This window comes from Arvicanthis niloticus, chromosome 1, assembly GCF_011762505.2.
Source record: "Arvicanthis niloticus isolate mArvNil1 chromosome 1, mArvNil1.pat.X, whole genome shotgun sequence".
Taxonomy (NCBI): domain Eukaryota; kingdom Metazoa; phylum Chordata; class Mammalia; order Rodentia; family Muridae; genus Arvicanthis; species Arvicanthis niloticus.
In genome coordinates, this window is record NC_047658.1 from 85,140,744 (window position 1) to 85,162,073 (window position 21,330).

Genomic DNA, 21,330 nt, shown 5'->3' on the forward strand with positions numbered 1-21,330 from the left:
ACAGAGAGAAGAAATACTACTTCTGCCCCATCTTCCCTGCATAGTCCTATAGTTCTAAATGAGATGTGTGTGTGTGTGTGTGTGTGTGTGTTCTATTACAAAAGCCAGGGGTATCAATTTTGTGTTCGTGTGGGAAGACCTCAAAGGGTCCTTTCATTTATTTCTAGCAAATATAGCCTGAGATCATGTATGCATCAAGCCATGCCAATACCAGTGGTCACTGAATCAGCCACAGACTGGAATGACAAGCTCTCCTATCATGCTATAGTTGGTGTACATGCCTCAAAGCATACTCTATGTCATCTAATCTCACAAAAGTAATTGTTAGACATGCCAGAATGCAAACCACATCGTGTCATTTAATGTGTTAATGAAATACTCAAAAGATCCTAATTTGTAATATTTTTCAAAATACTTTACAAACCCATGTAGAATGTGTGAATTGAGAAGCAGCTATGAACAGGGACTACAGCTCAGTGGTGGGGTACCTGCCAAGCATGCTCAACTCAAGTGCCGAGTTTTAAAAAAAAAACAAACTATATACTAATGCAACATGGTTTTGTTCTGGATTTTATAGCAGAGCTATAAGCAAGGTTTCTCCTGAACTTTTGGTTTATTCACAAAAGTCTTCATTGAGCACCTACTGTGTGCTATGCATTGTTCCAGATGCTCATGGGGATCAAGGAGAAGGAAGGATGGTCCTTACTGTAATGGGCTAGGTATCCATGTGGAGCTTACATCCCACAAGGCTCCAAACATGCCAGGAATCCAGGAATCTGAATTTGGGGCGTGTGCGTGTGCGTGTGCGTGTGCGTGTGCGTGTGTGTGTGTTCCTCCTGCCTCCACCTCCTGAGTGCTGAGAAGATAGGCATGTGCCACCATGCCAGGCAGGTTTATGTGATGCTAGAGATTGAACCCCAGTGCTTCGTGCATGCTATGCAAGTATTCTAACAACTGAGTACTGAGTTATGTCAGGGTGTGTGTGTGTGTGTGTGTGTGTGTGTGTAAAAGGCTATTGGGAGATATTTCTAAAGAAGTAGAGAAGAGGCTGGAGTTGCTGGGTAGCTGCACGAGGCACTCTGGGCTCACTGGTTCTGTCCACTGGGGCAATAGTGATTTCTACCCCATAGGTGCTCTGCCCTGCCTCAATCAGGAGGAACAAGAGGTAGACTCTGCATGAAATCCCCAGCTCAGATGAGCACACATGAAGTGCTCAGTAAATGTGGTGGCTACCAGGATACTGTCTTGAGGCTCTGGGAAGATCTCTCTTACCCAGATCCTCAAGGCCAATTTGTTTCACCCAGGTTCATCCGGAAGCAGGGCCTGGACCGTCTCTTCCTGGAGTGTGATACACACATGTGGCGCCTGGGGGACCGGCGGATTCCAGAGGGCATTGCTGTGGATGGTGGCTCTGATTGGTTCCTACTAAACCGGAAGTTTGTAGAGTATGTGGCATTCTCTACGGATGACCTGGTGACCAAGATGAAGCAGTTCTACTCTTATACCCTCCTCCCTGCTGAGGTGAGTTCCAGGGCAGGAAAGAGAAGAAGAGCTAGGTGTAGCCTTAGCAGAGAGTCAACATTTGGCAGTGTGACCCTGTCCTCCAAACTCCCAGACAGTGCTGGAGGTCCCTGCAGACTCTGACCTTGTAGCAAGAACTGTAGTACACATAAGAATGCTACCCTCAGCCTGCATGGTCTCTGTGAGTGCAAAGTACAAACAAAAACAAAAAACAAGCAGCCCTTGTTCAAAGCACTCAGCTCCTATTCATTATAGAAAAAAATCTAATATTCTGATTTTTTAAGAAAAAGATATTACCACTATTTGCAGCATCAAAAACTAAAAAATAAAAAAAGCATTAGGATTGCAGGCCCTCTGACTGTTGACAACACCCTGGAACTGTGCAGTGCATGCTAACAGTTGCAGGACACAGCCACATCACATCCTCCAGTCATCAATCATGCAGTAAAGTCATAACCATTTTCAGTACCAGTAATTCCTTTTCTCATTTGAATACAGTTCTGTCGCTCCTGTCAATCCCTGATAGTGCTGTCTTCATCACACACACACACACACACACACACACACACACACACACACACCTAATCCAAAATTGCCCCAAGACAGCCAAATGAGATTTCTTTCACCAGCCCTCTCCATTGCCAGCCATCATGGGTCAGCCCTTCCTGTGGAGCCTGGGAAGCAAGCCCCTGAGTTTTCTGTGATATCAAGGTGCAGCCCCCATTGCATAAGGCTCCAGACTTTTCTAAAACAGCCTGGTACATCCTGATTTGCTGCCGGCCACATGCTAGACATCGCCTTCTCTCAGATCTGAGCTGAGAGCTTCTATCTTCATCTTCCTGACCTCCAGGCCAATTTTATCCTGACTTCTAACCTCAGGAAAACAACAGTGTTCGTTCTATTTCCAAGCAGTCTGTGGCACCGCTCATGTGTGGTTCTCTGCTTCACCCCTGCTGGGCCTCAAGCTCTGCTCACACAGCCTGGAACAGACTATGCATCTCTGTGGACGGTTCCCATGTATTATCAGCCCAGGGGCCAGGTTCTGAGAGGGCTAGCTGTCCACACACCTCTTTGTGAGAAGCCTAGCCTCCCAGAGTCAGATTTTACTATTCTGCATGCATGTTAAGTCATCAGCTTTTAATCCTATTTCAGTGAAAATCACCTTTTCTCTCCATTCTGATAACCTCCTCATCCATTATCTTGCAGGGAATTTCTGCATCGTTATAAAGGACACAGGGCAATTGGTAATTGGGTACTTTTCCCCTCTGCTTGATGGAAGAGAGGTGCCTCTGTGAGCTTGTAGACAATTCAAGTTTAAATTCAGGTCCCCTGACAATGACATTAGCATCACAGGAAGGCAAGTGAGTGGCCTTGAGTGGCAGGTGGTTCTTCATTCTACCCATCCACCCATTTAGAGGGGAGTCTCCAGGAGTTCTGAGGCTCTCAGTGGTATGCCAGCCATGCCACGGGTACCCAATGCACTCACATCCCCACCCCTGCCTCAGCATTAAGACCCCTGCCTCAGCACCAGTCCTTGGGGCCTCAGTTAGACCCTCTTCCTCCATTGTGCTGTGTCTGTCTGCTTGTTTTTTCCTAGACAACTCCAGGGCTTAGAAGAAATCTAAAGGCTGTATCCATAAATCTGCCAGTCAGACACATATCCACCAACAACTTCCCCTAGGGGACCAGAACCCAGAAGAAAATGTATTCTCTGGTTGGCAGAGATTGTTATAAAATGTGTTGAAACAGAAATCTCTTTCCTTTCTCTCTCTTAGCATCTCAGTGGCTCTATCCAAGCACTGTGTCTCCTCTTTGTCTCTTTTCCTCCAGGCATTACCTTTCTATCAGAGTCCTTGGAAGAAATGACCAAGAGTGCTACAATTAGCAAAAGATCATGCATGGGTCTTGGTTCATTACCACAGAAAGCATGCAGCCCACTTTGTGTTATATGGGCTCCTGGTTCAGTACCATGGACAGAAAACAACCCCTCAATTCCCCGTTTAACTTGGCTGTGAGTTCAACGGTTCCTAAATAAGCACCATGGACAGCAAGCACACCCCTAACTCCAGTTCCCACACTGCCTTAGTGCAGTGGCTTCTGGTACTGTCACTACCAATGGCAGCATCTCTCCCACCCACCTTTTCTTCTGTTGTGGTGAAAGTGATCGATCTTGGTTTGTCACCCTGCCCTTCCCTGCACTGTAGTTGCACTGTATAGATAAACCTGTGAGCATGGCCTTCCTCATCTAGAGGTGAAATCCCACCTCATTGGATATGGTTGCAAAACTATATCAGACCTAACCTGTTGGTTTCCAGTCTGGCTCTTGGCAAGCAGGAGCCCTTACAGCCTATAGTTTCCTGGGGAAGCTGTCCCCCATGTTTGCCCCTGGTCCCATTTATTGACACATCCTCAGAAACTCTCCCTATTAGTTAAACATACAACAGATGTCCTAGATGATAATGGACAGATATCTTTATATTAGATCTTAGGCACTAGTGAAGGGATGTTCCAGTCAATGGATTTAAACGTAGAATTAGCCAGTGAAGATTGAATAGACATCTGTACCCTGAGTGGACTGGCCTGGCAGCTGACACTGAGTGCCCACTGAATGACTTAATACTGGTGTCCTGGAGGCTCTTTGTGCTTGATGATCCTCAGGAAGGACATGCCAATCTGACATAGTTGGTTGTGTTACTGGGTTCTCAGTTGCCGTTTTCTCCCCTGCAGTCCTTTTTCCACACGGTCCTGGAGAACAGCCCCCACTGCGACACCATGGTGGATAACAACCTGCGCATCACCAACTGGAACCGCAAGCTGGGCTGCAAGTGCCAGTACAAGCATATTGTGGACTGGTGTGGCTGCTCTCCTAATGACTTCAAGCCTCAGGACTTCCATCGCTTCCAGGTGAGCCCACTTGCCCCACCACACCTTCCCTGAAAGCCAATGCAAGCCCTTAAGACCAAACCTATGGACCATCTTCTACTTAGTGCCCAATCTACCTATAACCAGTGTTAGCAAGCATATATCCCATGATGGATGGCTGAACTATTCTCCTCAGATTGGCTCATTAACCACCCCCCATAGCCCTGCCATATGTGTGTTCCTGTCATTATGATCCTTCCATCTTAGTGATAAAGAAACCAAGGTGCAGAAGGTTCTAAAACTTTGTTCATGATCACACACCTCTGGCTAAAGAGATGGCTCAGTGGGGAAGAGTGAGAGGTGCACTGCAAGCACAAGGACCTGACTTTGGATTCACAGCACCCATTGTAGGAGCCTTGAATGGTTATATGTCTTTAACCACGGTGCTGAGGAATAGAGAGACAGGAAGAGTCGTGAGGTGTGGTGGCCACCAGAGTAGCTGGAAATGGCAAGCTTCAGGCCCAGTGAAACACCTGTCTCAAGGCATGGAGCCCTAGTGGGCATAGGAGGGGTACTCAGTATCCTCTTTGAAGCTCCATATACACATGCACAAGTGTTTACACCTGCACACATACATGCACATGCAGACAAACACTACACACACACAGAGGGAGAGAGAGACAGAGACTGACTCGTGGCTGTGCACACATTCAGTGACAGATGATGTAACCTGAGGCACCCATTTCCAATGGCATTCTCAGCATCTCCTCGACATTGCCTCTCAGTCACAGTCCCCTAGAATATTTGTTAAAAGTATTTTTCTGGGCATGTGCTTGAATATCTTGAGGGCAAGGTTTTTTTTTTAAACCCCAGCACTCTTGACATTGTGATTGGGTCACTGTGTTGGTGGGGACCACCCTCTGTGGTCTCTACTCACGAGATGGTGGTCGCACCCGTCAACTGTCAAAGGTATCTCATAGCATCCCAAAAATGTGGCCTCGGTTCAACCTTGCCCCTTCTTGAAAACCACTGATCTCCAGCAAAGTCTAGAATATCGTTATATTTTTAAAGTGTAGTTTGGAAAAACCTGAGGAGTATCCAAGTTGGGAGACCACCATGGTCCATACACTCAAAGAAGTAATAGGAGGTGATGTCTCTGAACAGCCTTTTGCTGTTTTGTTCTGAACAGTGTGGAGGTAGCAAGTAGGAAATGCTCGCCTGCTTGCCTCAAGCCCTGAGGGTGCCTTGGCCCCCAAGTTCTGCTCTAGATGGAATCTCCTCAGTCTATATGCTGCCCCAGGACAGTGTGGTACATGGGAGGGGCAGGGCTCTGAATTTCTTCCTTTTTTTAGCAGAATCGAGACAAAATGTTATAAAATGCTTAAATAGATCAGGTGGGGGTTACTATAGTCATCACATGAAGATGATATTCTGCTTCTCAGAAAGATGGCAAGAGCCGCATTGCAAGCTGGGTGACATCACAAGACATCCTCACTGTGGTGGCATAGAGTCAAAATTGCCTTTGTGGAGCTTCAGGTCTCTTATCCTGGCCCCATGGAACATTGTTACACGCATGCAGCATCCCCATTACCAGGAGACTTGCCTAAGCTGCAGAGCCTCAGTCTCCTCCACAGCTACATGTCAGCATCAAGCAGGGACTACTTATATGTACTGTTTATAAGGTCTCCATATACTAAGATTCTGTCCCGTTGGATCTACTCTTTACCATACATGAGCCTGAGCCTCTGTAATCATTGGCTTTGCTAGGTTGGACATCATCTGCTCTGTAGGTGGGAAAACTGAACTCACAAAGGGATTCAAATCACTTTTCTATGGCCATGAAGCTAATGAATTTGGTAGGGCTAAGGACAGATGGATGTGTGGGAATTTTACCATTAGTCTCCATTAATTCTGTGCTTCTCGGGACACACAACAAGCAGCCATTTTTCTGTTGTCATCTATACTTGCCAATGTTCCCACTTAGAATCTTTATCTGCCTATATTTAGTGGTGCACTGAGAACTGCCAGGGGACCCTCAGACCCATGTTAACTTAAGCATAGACTTGGGTGGTTTGGGACTCTTCCCTCATGCAGAAAGGGTGCACAGAGAAAGAAGCCTCAGCTATCTAAAAGAAGAAAAGTGACCCATGCATCTGTCTAGGAAGATTCCTGTCCTGCTGCAGACCTGCTGCATTTAGAGACAGCAGCCCTGAGCCTTGGTATACTGATTCTTGGGGGTGTTGCTCCCCTCAGGGTGTTCCTAGATGTGTCATCTGCATGGCAGCCCCAACGTCCTGGGGACATCATGGTCTCCGATGAAGCCATGCTAACTTAGAGAATGAAATGTGTGCACGCAGCTTTCTTTTGCAATAAGTAAAGATCAAGGCTATCCTTCAACATCTAGACTCACAAAACTGAAGAAGCAAAAAAGAATAGAAGTTCTTTTTTCTAAAGAACTCTAAGGAAGAGAATGATAAAAGTAGATGCATACCCTTGGAGCTAGAGAGATAGACGGCTTGGCCATTGAGAGTGCTTCCTGCTCTTCTGAGGACACAAGTTCGGTTCACAACACTGTCAAATGGCTCACATTCAGCTGTAACTTCAGCTTCAGGGGATCAAAGACCCTATTCTGGCCTCTTTGGTAACTCATATGCATGTGGCATTCACACACACACACACACACACACATGCACTCATACAAATAAATTTTTCATAAAGAAGCATACTCTTCTAGAAGATTATTCCATTATTCAGAGAATAGCAGATGGAAGAAGCAACCATCTTGCCAACGAGGCAGATTTCCTGACCCTTAAAAAATCACAACCTGTGGATCGATAGGGAACCCAATAGCCAAATTAAGTGGCAATGGTGGATCCCTTAACAGCTACTGAGAATGCATACAAGTAACTCGTGCCTGTAGCTATTTCAAAGTCAGGGAAATCGAGGTTGGAGCAGTTGGACGACACACATAAAGACACACACACACACACCGAGGAAGTAGCAGAGGCCATGGATGCAAATGGGCCTACTTCCTATTGCTGTTCAACCCTTGTCCAGACAGACACCCTGGGTCTCAGGAAGTGAAGGGGATGGAGTGTTCCACACGACTTCAGGATGTTTCTCTCTGAAGGACTTTCCTCTCATTCACTATCTATCCTAGAGGGGTGTGGTTAGGAAGAGCTTAGGGTTTGGAGCTATGGGATTTGGTGCAAGAGTTAGGCTGTGACCATTTCCTGAGTGTTGATTTCCTCTGAGAGATAATTGTCCTCATCTGCCGAAGGGGAGTGACAACCCTGCCTGGAGGAGTTGCCAGAAGCTTAGGTGTTGAGACTCATGATGCCCTTTGTTATTCTCTGTGCTATCAGTGTCAGAACTGCAGCTTTCAGTCCTTGAAAGGGCCCACAGTGTCGAATCCACAGCAACAGTCGGCCAGAGTGAACTCCCCAAGGGACGGTGCTGGGCTTCATCTCTTTGAACAGTCCTGGGCCGTGGGTCAGCATACCACAGCTCCCTGACCAGAGTCAGCCCAGCCTACTCTTGTAAATGAAGCTCTGTTGGAAAGCAGCCTCCATAGCTCATTTGCTATTTTGCCTCCAGATATATCCTTGCTTCAGAGTTGAGAAGTTTCAGTGCTTCACATATTTACTGTTTGGCCCTCCGCTGAGGATGTTTGTGAAGCCCTGCCTTAGAAACAGCATAATGCTTACAGCTGGCAGGTGTCTCGCTTTTTAAAAAATCTGTACATTGTGTGCATGAATGTGCTTGCATGTGGCGTGTGTGCGCGCGCGCGCGCGCGCGCGCGCGCACACACGCACGTAGAGACCAGATTCATCTGCTGTTTCTCTGGACAGTCTGCTATAGAACTCAGTCCTCTAGGCAAAATAGCCTCCATCTTCATAAGATTAGCTAAGCCTACTTGCAAAAGTCTACCAGGGCATGGCCTGTGGACTGTTGACATGACTTCCCAGGAGGGGTCGGCAGCACAGTTGAACTCTCACCTGACTGTCTAGCCTGCTGCCCTGCCCTAGTTGCTTATGGCCCCAGGGTTCTCAGGCTGGGGAAGTTTGACGGGAAGAGGCTCCATGTGTGCAGCTATGGAGCTATCAGCTCTACTTGGTAAAGATCTTCTCAGTGCTCTATGGTCATCCACACTCCTGCCTATAACCCCCCACCCACGTTCTGTAAGTAAGCCTAAGAAACCCTTTGGTTCCCCAGGGCAAGCATTGCTTTAACTGAACTTTGGTTTGACATTGTGGTCTTATGAAGATGGAATAGATATTATTTAAGTCTCCCTAGAGGAGGTATTTTAACAATGCTCTCCATGAAGCAGGGTCTCTCAGTTTACTGGGTTTACCCAGAATTCCCAGATTTGGCTAGCTGGCTGGCCAGCAAGCCCCAAGGATCTACCCATCTCTACCTCTATAGCCCTGGGATTACAGGCACACATCACTTGCCCAGTATGTTTGCACAGGTCCAGAGATCCAACTCAGGCCCTCTGGCCTGCAGAGCAAACACCCCCCTAGCTGAGCTGTCTCCCCTAGTCATCATATATCATCTCTTTGACTTCCAACCCTAAGACTTCACCCTGGATCAGCCACTGATTTGCTGTCTATTTGTGGACAAATATTTCTCCCTCTGAACCCACTTCCATGTGCTCTCATTTCACACAGCAAACAAAATCAACCGGGAGCTTCATTTGGGATTGACATTTCTGAACATCACCCCCAGGGTTGTTGACTGAGTAGAGAAAAGGCAAGAGCTGTGGGTTTGCATGTCGGAAGTCTTGCTCAGACCACAGTCCAGCTGGTCACTACCCTGGGATGGGTTGTATGGAGTCTCACTAGCTCCAAGATAAAAGCTGCTGGTTGAAGGGAACTTCTTATTTCTATTGTAAAATGGTTATCTAGCAAACCTGTAATCCTGAAATTCCAGATTAACTGAGACAAAGGATAACATTAGGATAAAAGAGGGGAAGGGTCATTGACAAGGTGGAGTCCCAAATGTGAGTGACTGGGTTTTTCTTTGGAGCCATTTGGAACACTATCAAGTACAGAGTGGCATACTCTTCGCTTCTGGAAAGTATCAAGTGTGAGCCCACAAACCATCTAAGATGCTAGAGGACACTAGGGCAATGGCAGGAAGAAGAGCCCGTGTTTTGTCCAAACGGATGGGCTGCTATTCCTGTTTACCTACCATTGCCACCTCAGAATTCGACCCGGGCTTCCCACATCAGCCACTATTTAAGAGGAAGCTACAGTTGTTTCCTCGAATCTTCCACTTTGTAAACATTGCCAATGAATTTGATTTTAAAGCATTCTCCCAGCCAAGTAAAATAAATCTGTCCTGGGATGCTCCTCTGTGACCTTCACTAAAAAGCTGGCAGCAAACACTAGCACTGAGCACCCACGGTTCAATTTATTTCAGGGTCATTTGAGTGGTGCTTCCTAAATGCCCACCATGACTTGATGTCTTACAGATACTAATGTCATCCACTCTCAGTATGACCCATTTTATAGAGGATAAAGTTGAAAACAGGTCATGGAGTCCCAGGGCTGGAGTTTAAAGCTGGCAGGTTTACTGCAGTGGCTTGCCTCTTCTTGTAAGATATAGGATGAAGATAGCCCCCCACTGCTTGATAATAAAAATTAGGGTTGTTTTTTTCTCTCCTGAGCACAGCAGACAGCTCGGCCCACCTTCTTTGCCCGAAAGTTTGAAGCCATAGTGAACCAGGAAATCATTGGGCAGCTGGATTCTTACTTGTACGGAAACTATCCTGCGGGCACCCCAGGCCTCCGCTCCTACTGGGAGAATGTCTATGATGAACCAGATGGCATCCACAGCCTCAGCGATGTGGCCCTCACTCTGTACCATTCCTTCATCCGCCTGGGTCTTCGAAGGGCTGAGTCATCGCTACACACAGATGGGGAGAACAGTTGCAGGTGAGCCAGGTGCTGGGCTGGGTCCCTGGCAGAACAAGGTGCTAATGTCATGCTCTCCTCTCCCTGCTCCTCCTGATCACCACGAGTCCCTATGCTAGCACTCTGCTTCTTATCTTACCTTTATCCTCCGAAGATACGATGTGATGTTGGCCTTAATCATAGTTGTTGCTTATGCTACTAACAAGTACTCTCCTTCCCCCTCTCCCTCTCTCCTTCCTTTCTCCCTCTCTCTCTCTCTCTCTCTCTCTCTCTCTCTCTCTCTCTCTCTTTCTTTCTTCTTTCTTTCCCATTGGCCTGTCTTCCTTGGTTTTGTTGTTGTTGTTGTTTGCAAACAGTCTCATACTATGTCACCCAGACTGACCTTAAGCTTACGGTGATCCTATAGCCTCAGCTCCCACATGCCAAGATCACAGATGTACAGCCTTATATCTAACCTTGGGGAAAATCCAATCTTCCGACCCTCAGTTTCTTCATATATAAGATGAAAAGGTGTGCTCCCAGGCCACCTCTCAGGTGTGTATCATCACCCTCACTTGGATAGGACTTTACATGCTGAGTGTTCAGTAGCGTGCACATGACTCTGGTACCCTAGTGGCCCTGGATAAGCTATCGCAGTGGTTAGCAGTGAGCGTTCTGGTTGAGATAGTAAGTGGATAGCTGCCCCTCTCGTTGCTGTCTCACTGTGGCTCTTTATTTACTGTCCCATCACTGTGCAGTCTAGGGACATTGACTGGTCATTAGGGCTGTCAAGTCTCACCCGGTCGGAAGCTTGCATGTGTTATAGCGTGTGCCTGTGCACACATTCATGTAACTGTGGATGCCACAAACCGATGTCACGTGCCCCCTTCCACCACCCATCACCTCACTTTCTTTCACATTTCTTTTAAAAGTGTTTATATGTATATGCACATATGTCTTTGTGTGGGTATGGGGGTATGTGTGTGAGAGTATGGATAACCATGGAGGTCAGAAGAAGGCATCGGGTGTCCTGGAGCTGAAGTTACAGGAAGGTCTGAGCTACCCATTCTGGGTACTGGGAACTGACCTAGCATCATCTACAAGAACATCTTGTAAGCCCTTACTGCTGAGCCACCTTTGCAGCCCTCTGTGTGTGTGTGTGTGTGTGTGTGTGTGTGTGTGTGTGTGTGTGTGTGTGTGTGTGTGTGTGACTTAGTCTTTCATTGAACTTGGCACTGACTGATTCAGCAAGACTGGCCAGCAACCCCAGGGGTCCTCCTCTCTCTACCCCCCTCAGTGCTGGCAATACAGGCACATGCCACAGTTCTTGCTTTTTATGTGGGTACTGAGACCTGAACTCAGATCTTCACAGTTACATTGCAAGCACTTTTACTAAATGAGCTATCGCTTAATCTCTCTGGGGTCAGAAAGCTCTGAGACTGCCACCTCTCTCCTGATCCTAAGGGACATCACCTCAAACAGGCCCATCACATGTGTCTGTACCACCTAGTGTCAATGTCAGTGAGTGTCTTTCCCCTGTCCACTCTGTGGGAAGAGTATCAATCTTGGAACCACTGACAGTCTACCCAATGTACAGCACAATGTCCTAAACTTGGCCCTCAACTGTCCTTCCAGCTTACTCATGGGCCTTCTAAAACCTATAAGATAAATGACCTTATAGGAAATTCCAAAAGACACTCCCAATTTATTAAGGGTTGTTGAAGCTTTCTCCTGGTACTTGCTCTGGAATGAAGCAAGCCATCTAGTTGCCTCGGGCCCAGAAGCCTTTGGCTTTTCTCCTTCATTTTTTAATGTGATGGAGCTATTGTGCCTCGCCATGGGCAAACCCGTGTATTTATGAATCGGAGACTGGGAATAAATCAGGACAAAGGACCCTTATCCCAAAAAGGCAGAGGAGAATGAATTGCTACCCGTGGGGCATCTAGGGAAAAAGCAAATGTCTTTCATCTGATCTGGGCAGTTCATGCACTCTGTGTAGTTCCAGGCTGTGGTGCAACCTTTCATAAAACAGTGCTTATTGATTCAGTTTCTCATTATAAAGTAATGCATGTGCTTTTGCAGAAATGTTTGATATAGCAGATTCAAACATAGGAGAACAAGAAAATAGAAGCTACTTCCGATCCACCATGCAGGGATTGAGATGCCAATATGTTAACTACAGAACCTTGACTCAGACCCTAGCAAATAATCCTACTTGTGAATTAGCATGAGTCCCACAGGGGGCATTGCACACCAACCTAGAGCTCCTGAGCTTCACGCACCTGCAAGTCAGGAGGAGCCCTGCACCTGCACGAGGCGCTGCACATACTAGCCTAGACCACGTGTGCTATCTGGTTCAACTCTTGCCCAATGTGGTTAAGATATCAACTTGGGGTTGACTGCCAAAACACCTGCTATTTCAAAGCAACTAGAAACCCAAAACTGTATGTTGCTCTATTTTTTCAAAGCTCACCTTACTTAAATAAGGGGTGGGAGAAGCGTACCTTGAGGCAAACAAATGTTCCGAGTGAATTCTATAAATTATTATACAGCCTCTTGGCTATTTCCCTTTTCTTGGTGAAGCTGCTGTTGTCATTTCCTAGAGACGGAGGAATGTGAGCATCAGGAGCAGAGGGCCTTGTGTCACACCTTGGGTTACATGGTCCTCAGATGTACTTAAAAAGCACAAAGCTAGAGAGGATTCTAGGTGATCACTCACCAGCAATCACTGCTTGAGTACCTACTGTGTGCCAGGCTCTTTGTTAGGCATGGAACATTCACCTCTGACCCAGACAGACCTGACCCCAAGGTCCTTATCTTCACATTCTAGTGTGAAGACACACAGTTCCTAACTGTACACATGTGCATGCTTGCACACACACACACATACACAGAAAGAAAGACAAAAGAAGAGACGGAGAGGGAGACCATCAATAAGAACAGATGCTGAGTTGTGAGATAGTTCTCAGTAAGTATAAAGACAAGGCATCGCTCACCATATACTTACAAAAGAAGAGCATCCCCTCCAGAGAGAATGTCCTGTGGAAAGGCCCTGAGGCACATCTAAACTCAGCACACCCAGGAGCCCAAAATAAGGTACCAGTGGCCAGGAACTGGGTAGGTTTGGGCTTAGGGGAAGAAAACAAGCTAAGAAATTTTTTTGCAATTCAGTTTTGCAATTCAGGTAAGAAGTTTGAGTTTAGCAGCAAGTATTGAGTGCCTGTGGCTTATAAGGAGGCATCCAGTGTGACTACAGTAGAGAGATTCCTGTAGAGCCTGCATGGAGGCATTATGGAGGCTTGGAAAGGCTCTGGTAGCAGAGCAGAGGGTGGAATCAGACAACAGAAACCCTTGGTGGAGATGGCTCAGTAGGGGAATCTCTTGTCTCACAAGCTTGAAGGCTGAGTTTGGATCTCCAGCCTGCACTGTAACACCTACTTACAATCCCCAGCAATTGTGAGAGAGAGTAGGAAAGATGAATCCTGGAGGCTCAGAGGCCAGCTAACCTAGCCTAACTGACAAAGTTTCAGGCCAAAAGGAGGCCTCATCTCAAATAAAAGGCAGCCCCTGTCTTAGTTAGAGTTTTATTGCTGTGAAGAGATACCATGATACCATGATTAAGGCAATTGGGGCTGGTTTACCGTTTCAAAGGTTCAGTCTGTTATCATCATGGTGAGAAGTGCGGCAGCATGCAGGCTGACTTGGTACTGGAGGAGCCAAGAGTTCTCCATCTTGATCCTCAGGCAACAGAAGGGAACTGTGTTACACTGACCAGACTTGAGCAAGTATATGAGAACTCAAAGCCCTGCCTTCACAGTGACACACTTCCTCTAACAAGGCCACACCTCCTTCAATAAGGCCACTCCCATAGGTCAAGCATATTCAAACCACCACAGTGCCCAAGGCTCACCTCCACAAGTACCCTATGCAAATACTCACCAACACTCCCATTTATACACACTCATCCAAAAACACACACACACACACAGAAACACACAAGCACATACCCAGAAGAAAGCAAGGAAAAGTAAGAATAAAGCAAGAGATTGCTCCAATACTCAACCTTCCCTCACTCCTGTTCTTAACATGCAGCAACACTCAATGTGATTGTCATACTTTCTCTTATGCCTCTCAGGCAGCAAGCTCTACACCGTCTATAGCCACACCCACCTCACAAAACAGACACTATTAGTGCATTACCTGTGGATTGCTATAACAATACCTTCTAACAAATAGACCAGGACTGGGAATTTGTAATCTTTCATTACTGTGGGTATGTGAGTCAGTTGGGCCGTCTTCCTTCCTAGTCTGGACCAGCCTCTCTTCTGTGTCCTCAGCCAGCTGCAGGTCAGAACTACAGTCCATAGCTGGGAACTGTTGGCTGAACCACAGTGGTGTGGGCTAGGACAACTTTAATGACTCTCATCTATTACCCATGACTAATCTTCCCATAGGCTGGCTTAAGCATGTTTTCATGATGACCCAAAGAAGGCTGGATCAGAACAGCTATGGCACCTCTCCACTTGCTATTAGCCAGGAGGTGGAAAATAGACTCTTTCTCACCAGTGCAAAGAGATATTGAAGACATGGGGCTTTGGGACACCCATACAAGTGAACACAGACTTCCACAACTTATATCAAGGAGTCCAAGTATCACAAATGAGCATTTTCATTTAAATGAACTAAAATTAAGCCAAGCATGGTGGCACACACTTGTAATCCTAGCATATGGAAGTCGAGACAAAAAATAGTCAGAATCTCAAGGTCATGTATCAAGTCAGATGGCCTCCTGGGATGCATGAGACTCTGTCTGAAATGGAGGAAGAAGAGGAGGAGGAGGAGAAAAAGAAGGAGGAGGAAGAGGAGGAAGAGGAGGAGAAGAAGGAGAAGGAGGAGGAGAAGAAGGAGAAGAAGGAGGAGGAGGAGGAGGAGGAAAGAAAGAAAAGAAAGAAAGAAAGAAAGAAAGAAAGAAAGAAAGAAAGAAAGAAAGAAAGAAAGAAGCTGAGAAGGTGGTCTAGTGGGTAAAATGCTTGCTACTCAAGAATGGAGACCAGAGTTTAAAACCCCAGCATCCACATAAAAGCCAACTGAGGCAGCGTGCATCTTTAGTCACAGCACTGGGAGGCAGACAGAAGGATCCCTGGCTTCACTGGCTAGCCAATCTACCTAATTGGCAAGCTCTGGGTTTAGTGAGAGACACTGTCTCAGAAAGTAAGTTGGAAAGTTATAGAGAAAGACACCTTCCATCACCTTTGGCCTACACACACAGACACACACAAACACACGCAAATGCATTCACACATGCACACACATACATGTACCACACATACATGAATTAAACTTAAAAATACTGAACAAACTAGCATTAAAAATTATGCCCACATTTCAAGGGCTCAGCAGTTGTTGATGGCCACCATGTTGGGCAGCACAGAGACCCAATCCCTCTGTCACCTGAGAAAGCACTGTCAGACAGCCAAGTGACCACAAGAGCACAGTGTCCTGGGCTTCCCACCCACCCTGATCACACCAAAAGTGTACCAGCATGGGCTGTGAAGACCCAGCAATCTGAAGACGATGCAGAGCCCCAGAGGCATTCCAGTAACAAGGCAGTGATTTCGAGAGACTCATCAACCCGGGAAGGAGGCCTCCCCAGCCATTCTAATTGGATATAAGAACTTAAAACTCCAGATCGGAAGCAGAGGGAAGCCTGCAGTTAGCAGAGAGGGGACAGTGATTTGTGGAACGCTGTTATTAGGGAGCCACCTCAGCCTCTTAGTGCTGTGCAATTTACACACTGCAAAAGCAGCAGCTTTTTTATTTTTGCAAGTGAAGAGTTGCTGGTCTCTGTGGCTCCATCTTCCCTTCTGCTTTCTGCTGCCCACTTCCTTCTCTTCCGTGCTAAGTTTTCTGGCCCTACCTAGCCAACCAACCTGTGCGGACCAGAGGCATACAACTTAAAACAAGCTTCGTATGGGAGACTGGGTGTTTGCAAGTGTGTGTTGGCAGTAATTTTTAGAAAAAGAAAAACAGTATGGGTTCATCGACACCCACTTGAGGAAGAGAACAGCAAGAAGATAAATCAGTATTCCTGACAAACTTAGATACCAGATTTAAAGAATTTTACGGGTGTGTATGAGGTGGGGGGGGGGGGGGATAGTGAATGAACATGAATTCCAAAAGAATAAAAGATATGTTACAATATTATTACCCATCAATAGATCACTGGTTCTATAAGATACAATGGCATCCTCTCATCTGCACAGACACACACAATTTTCTTATTTTCAGAAAATAAGAAACACATGTGAGCATGTGCAGAAAGTCCAATGGATCAAAAGCCTAGCACATGTGTTACAATTCCAGATACCTAATATTCATGGGGCTGGGGAGAAGGTTCCGGCGGTAAAGTACCTGCCACATGAGTATGAGAACATGTCCCCCAGAACCCACATTTAAAAAGCTAGGCATGGTGGCAGGTGCTTTGCTATCCCAGCACTAAGGAGGTAGAAAAAGGCAGGCCCCTCAAGCTCACTGGCCAGCTAGTCTAGCCCACTTAACAAGCTACAGGTCAGTGATAGAACCTATCTCTAAAGCAAGGTGTAAGACACCTAAGGAATGACATCTGTGGTTTCAGTTAGCCTCCACATGCATGCACATGCACCCATACACACACAGTGTTAGCCAGCCCACTCAGTAACATATATGCAAATACATGCATAGAAAATGAGGCTACAGAAAAAGGCACCAGCAGAAGTATCCAGATATCATTTCATTCGCTGGTACCCAGCACCAGAGGACTCAGTAAATATCTGTGAATTGATGTTATCTATGGGAACAGGCATCAAAATCAGTGCTTTCTTTTCTTTATTGTACTTTCCTATAGTCAGCAGGTTTTACATTTATCACTCTTGTGAAAAAAGTATCGATTTGCAGCCATTAAGACCCTAGGTTTATGGATAGCAGCTTTCAGACTGATGCAGATTATGGTAGGCTAAGTGGGGGCTATTGTAGGAGATAGACCACCATGGAGTGTGGGAGGCTCATGGTAACACTACACACCTCATAGCCTGGTCCCCTGTTCTCAGGTACTACCCAATGGGCCATCCAGCATCTGTCCATCTCTACTTCCTTGCTGACCGCTTCCAGGGCTTTCTGATCAAGCACCACGTGACCAACCTTGCTGTGAGCAAACTGGAGACACTGGAAACATGGATGATGCCAAAGAAAGTCTTCAAGATCGCAAGTCCCCCCAGTGACTTTGGGAGGCTTCAGTTTTCTGAGGTAAGAGGCCAAACACTGTCAGTCATAATTGTCTCTTGCATCTAGCTCTCTTGCCAGGCTCTGTGGCCTCACCTGGCACTTGGGGCTGGAAATAGAGAAAGAAGGTATATGAAGAGCCCTAAAGATGAGCATATTCTGTTCCTGGAGACAGTTTTCCAGCCCTATATGCTGGAACCAGCATCATAAATAATGCAAACAGAGATATAGTGAAGTATCAACATCTTTGAACAGAATCAGCTTAGTCTATAGTCTATTGTTTGGGGGTAAAATTTCTTCTCTTAATTTTGCATCTCAATCACTGATTTTTTTTTCTAAGCCTGTTTTACTAATGAACCAGTAACAAGACAACTTCCTCATAAAGTTAGGGCATTAGTATCATTTTATGAATTGGGTAAGTGAGGCTTATGGACATCCAACTTTTCTAAATAACTACTAAGACACTACTAAGACATGAAAAATGACAGAATACATTACACATCTCACTGGCCACAAAATCCATGCCTCATTTTGTGCTGTTCTTTTCCCCTTGTTCCTAACAAAGGGGCTAGCTCCTATCCTTTAGGAGTAGGTGGGCTGGTGGCCTTGTAAATGAATGACTAGAAAGATGGAGAGATGGAGCTGATTGGTAATTAGATGAACTGTCAAACAAATGGGTAGAGGCATGGGAGTATAAGTGGGTATGTTAATGGGCTTATGGACCGATGGATGACAGATGGACAAACAGATAATGGATTGGAAATATAGGCATTGGGATGGATAATGATGGAGATGGGTGGATGGATGAACATACAGATTCATAGATGGACCAATGGATGACACATGGGCAAACATGCAAATGGATGTACATGTAGACAACAAGATGGATGGATGGATGGATGGATGGATGGATGGATGGATGGATGGATATGGCAGGTAGAATAATAGGTAGATGTATGGGCAGATATACAGAAGTATGGTTGGATAGTGGATGGGTGGATGGATAGATGGGTAGATGAGTAGACATAAGTGTCCAGAGATGAGTGAGTGGGCTAGGATGCAATGTATGGATTCATAGAGTATTGTTCCCTCTGCTCACAATAACATCAACTTTTAGAAATGCTTGTTTTGGGAGAAAGCTTTCTGGCCCATCCTTGTCTCCTCATCCCTGCTTACAGGCCCAGAAGGCCCCACATGATCTGGTTACTGTTTGACTTTCTAGCCTTGTCCAATACCATGCTATCTCTTGCTCACAGTTCCTGTACCTTTGTTAAACAAGATGTCCTTGACTCAAGCATGTTATGTCCCTCTACTGAGAGTGTTTTTTCACAGGTTTTTCTATATTTTTCAGTCTTTTATTTTTTAGTCATTCTGATCTAAATCCAAAGAGGCACCTTGAAGATGCCTCCCTGGCTGCCCCCCATCCCGGCCTTGTCTCAGTAGTAACATTATACACCTGCTACTTCCTTAATTGTAGCTTTTAGAATTTACCTTATAATGTTATCTTGATGATTTATGAACATGTCTTGCTTATACACTAGAAAACTGGACCTCTGTCTATCACTCACTGCTGCATGCTCTGCACACTATCATTAGTAAAAACACCACACCATTAGTGGATGCTGAATACTATTGAATAAATGTGACTGCCCCTGGGGCTGGGAAATGCTGGGAGGAAGAGGAAGTATGATTGAGCTTGGGCATTGTGACAAATGAGTTTGAGTGCCAGGTCAAGGATGAAGAGTGACTTGATATGCAGGAACTTGAGGGCCTGGGAGTATGGAGAGAGAAACTGCACCTGCTCACACGTCCTTGCTGGTCCTTCTCATTCCACTCCCTGAAGGCCTGTCTTTCTGTTCTGCCCCATAACTGAATAGATTTCCCCTGTCAAACAAACATGGGTGAGATTCTTGTAAACCCATGTTTTTAAAAAAAAGGTTCCATGGGAATTGACTGGCTCTGAACTGCTATGGCAGCCAGCTCCATAAATTACTAGAGTCAGCAAGGCAATTAGATGTTGCTCCAGTTGGATTCTGTTCTAGGGGCCCAAGCAGCCCATTGAAGACATTAATGTCCCATTAAAGAGATGAATGCCTTGTGTCTGGCCTTTCCCTGTTTATCAGCTTGCTGGTAGGTCACTGGGTACCTCTGGCAGTGACAAGAGATGTTGGCCACAGCTCGGCTAGTAATGTGTGAGTATTTTCACTATGGGTCCTGCAGTCCTTGTGAGAGGACAACCAAGACCTCCATCAGCAATGCAGATTCAGGAAACAGAGGCTCTAACCTTGTATGTAGAACTTTTCTAGACATGCTTAGTTAATGACAAAGGTACAGAGAAGGTGGAAAGACCTACGGAACCACTTATAAACTGTTAAGGATACGCTTGACATTAGTGTGGTCTCAGAATCTTACATAGTAACAAATGGTCAACTTAGATTTCTCTAGTATGATAGTCCATGCCACTGATTGGAGAAAGGAATGCTCACTGAGGACACACAATATGCTAGATTCATGAGAGATAGCAGTGAACCAGACCAGGTGTCTCTTGTAATGAGACTGAATTCTGTTGGGACAGGCAGACAAGTAGTGAGTGAAGAAAAACCCAGTTCAGCTAATGACAAATATTGCAGAACAAAAGGAAGTTCATTCCTGTGCTTGCTCAGGCTCAAGAGGCTGGTGATCAGATGGCCCTTTTTCCTCCTCCTCCTCTTCTTTCCCTCTTCCTTTTCTTCTTCCTCCTCCTCCTCTTTCTCCTCCTCCTCCTCTTCCTCTTCTCCTTCTCTTCCTTCTCCTCCTCCTCTCCCTCCTTCTCCTCTTCCTCTTCTCCTTTTCTTCCTTCTCTTCTTCCCCTTCCTCCTCCTCCTCCTCCTCCCCTTCCTCCTCCTCATCTCTTTTTCCTCTTCTTCAAGACTTCTTAAAAGAGCTCAGGTTTGAAGCTGAAACTTAAAAAAAAAAAAAACAACAACAACAACAACACCGCACCCATGGGAAGCTCTAGAACATTCTGAGTAGAAGACAGCATTGACAGATATTTTGAGATTCTGGGAAGGAGCTTGAGATGCTGAAGAAGCAAGGCCATTGTGACTGGACATGGTGAATGAGATGATGACCAAGGCCAGTGTGAAGGTCATGGTGAATGAGCTGGAGACTGATGGAGGTTTTAGTTGAAGATGACAGGGCCTGGGGAACAGCATGGTAGACCTAAACATTTATTTAAACTTCTACAATTGATCATCTTGAAATGAATGGTTGTAGACTCCAATGCTGAGGCCAAGTGGAAGACAACAGATATGACAGATATGACAGAAAGGGGACTCTATGTGAGGGTGATCTCCTCTCCTCCTGCTTTGGGCAGGGGGCAAGGGACACTCTTCGTGCTCCTCAGTTTAAGAGAAGACCCTATTTTTCGGAAGATGACTTATACAGCTCAAGTGACTCTGTTTGAGACTACAATTTCAAGGTAACTGCCCACCTCCATTCCTTTAGAGAATATAAGAACAATGCTATAGAGAAGTTCCCTGATCAGTTATGAATTCATTCTGTATGACCTCAGCATGGTGCTGTAACCATTCTTCCTTTTTGTTAGTAATGTTACAAGGGCAGGTATCCAGAGTGTGGGTATACAGAGAAGTCCATCTGCTCAAGCCTGATCATTAAGTATGTGTTAAACTTCAAGATAGCTAGGTAGGTAGGTGGATGGATGGATGGATGGATGGGTGGGTGGATGGATTTCCTGGTTGATGATACACAGATAATATATGCATCAGAGGTTGTTTCATAAGAAATAGATACT

General features: G+C 45.9%; 1 protein-coding gene across 1 annotated transcript in view; it reads left to right on the forward strand.

Moving 5' to 3' along the window:
- Positions 1-21,330, forward strand: part of Xylt1 (xylosyltransferase 1) — a 289,608-nt gene that overhangs the window by 254,353 nt on the left and 13,925 nt on the right. Inside the window, exons 7-10 of the mRNA XM_034505312.2 lie at positions 1,305-1,521; positions 4,249-4,425; positions 10,060-10,322; positions 17,366-17,561. Coding sequence (XP_034361203.1) covers positions 1,305-1,521; positions 4,249-4,425; positions 10,060-10,322; positions 17,366-17,561 — 853 coding nt within the window. The remainder of the gene's footprint in view (positions 1-1,304; positions 1,522-4,248; positions 4,426-10,059; positions 10,323-17,365; positions 17,562-21,330) is intronic.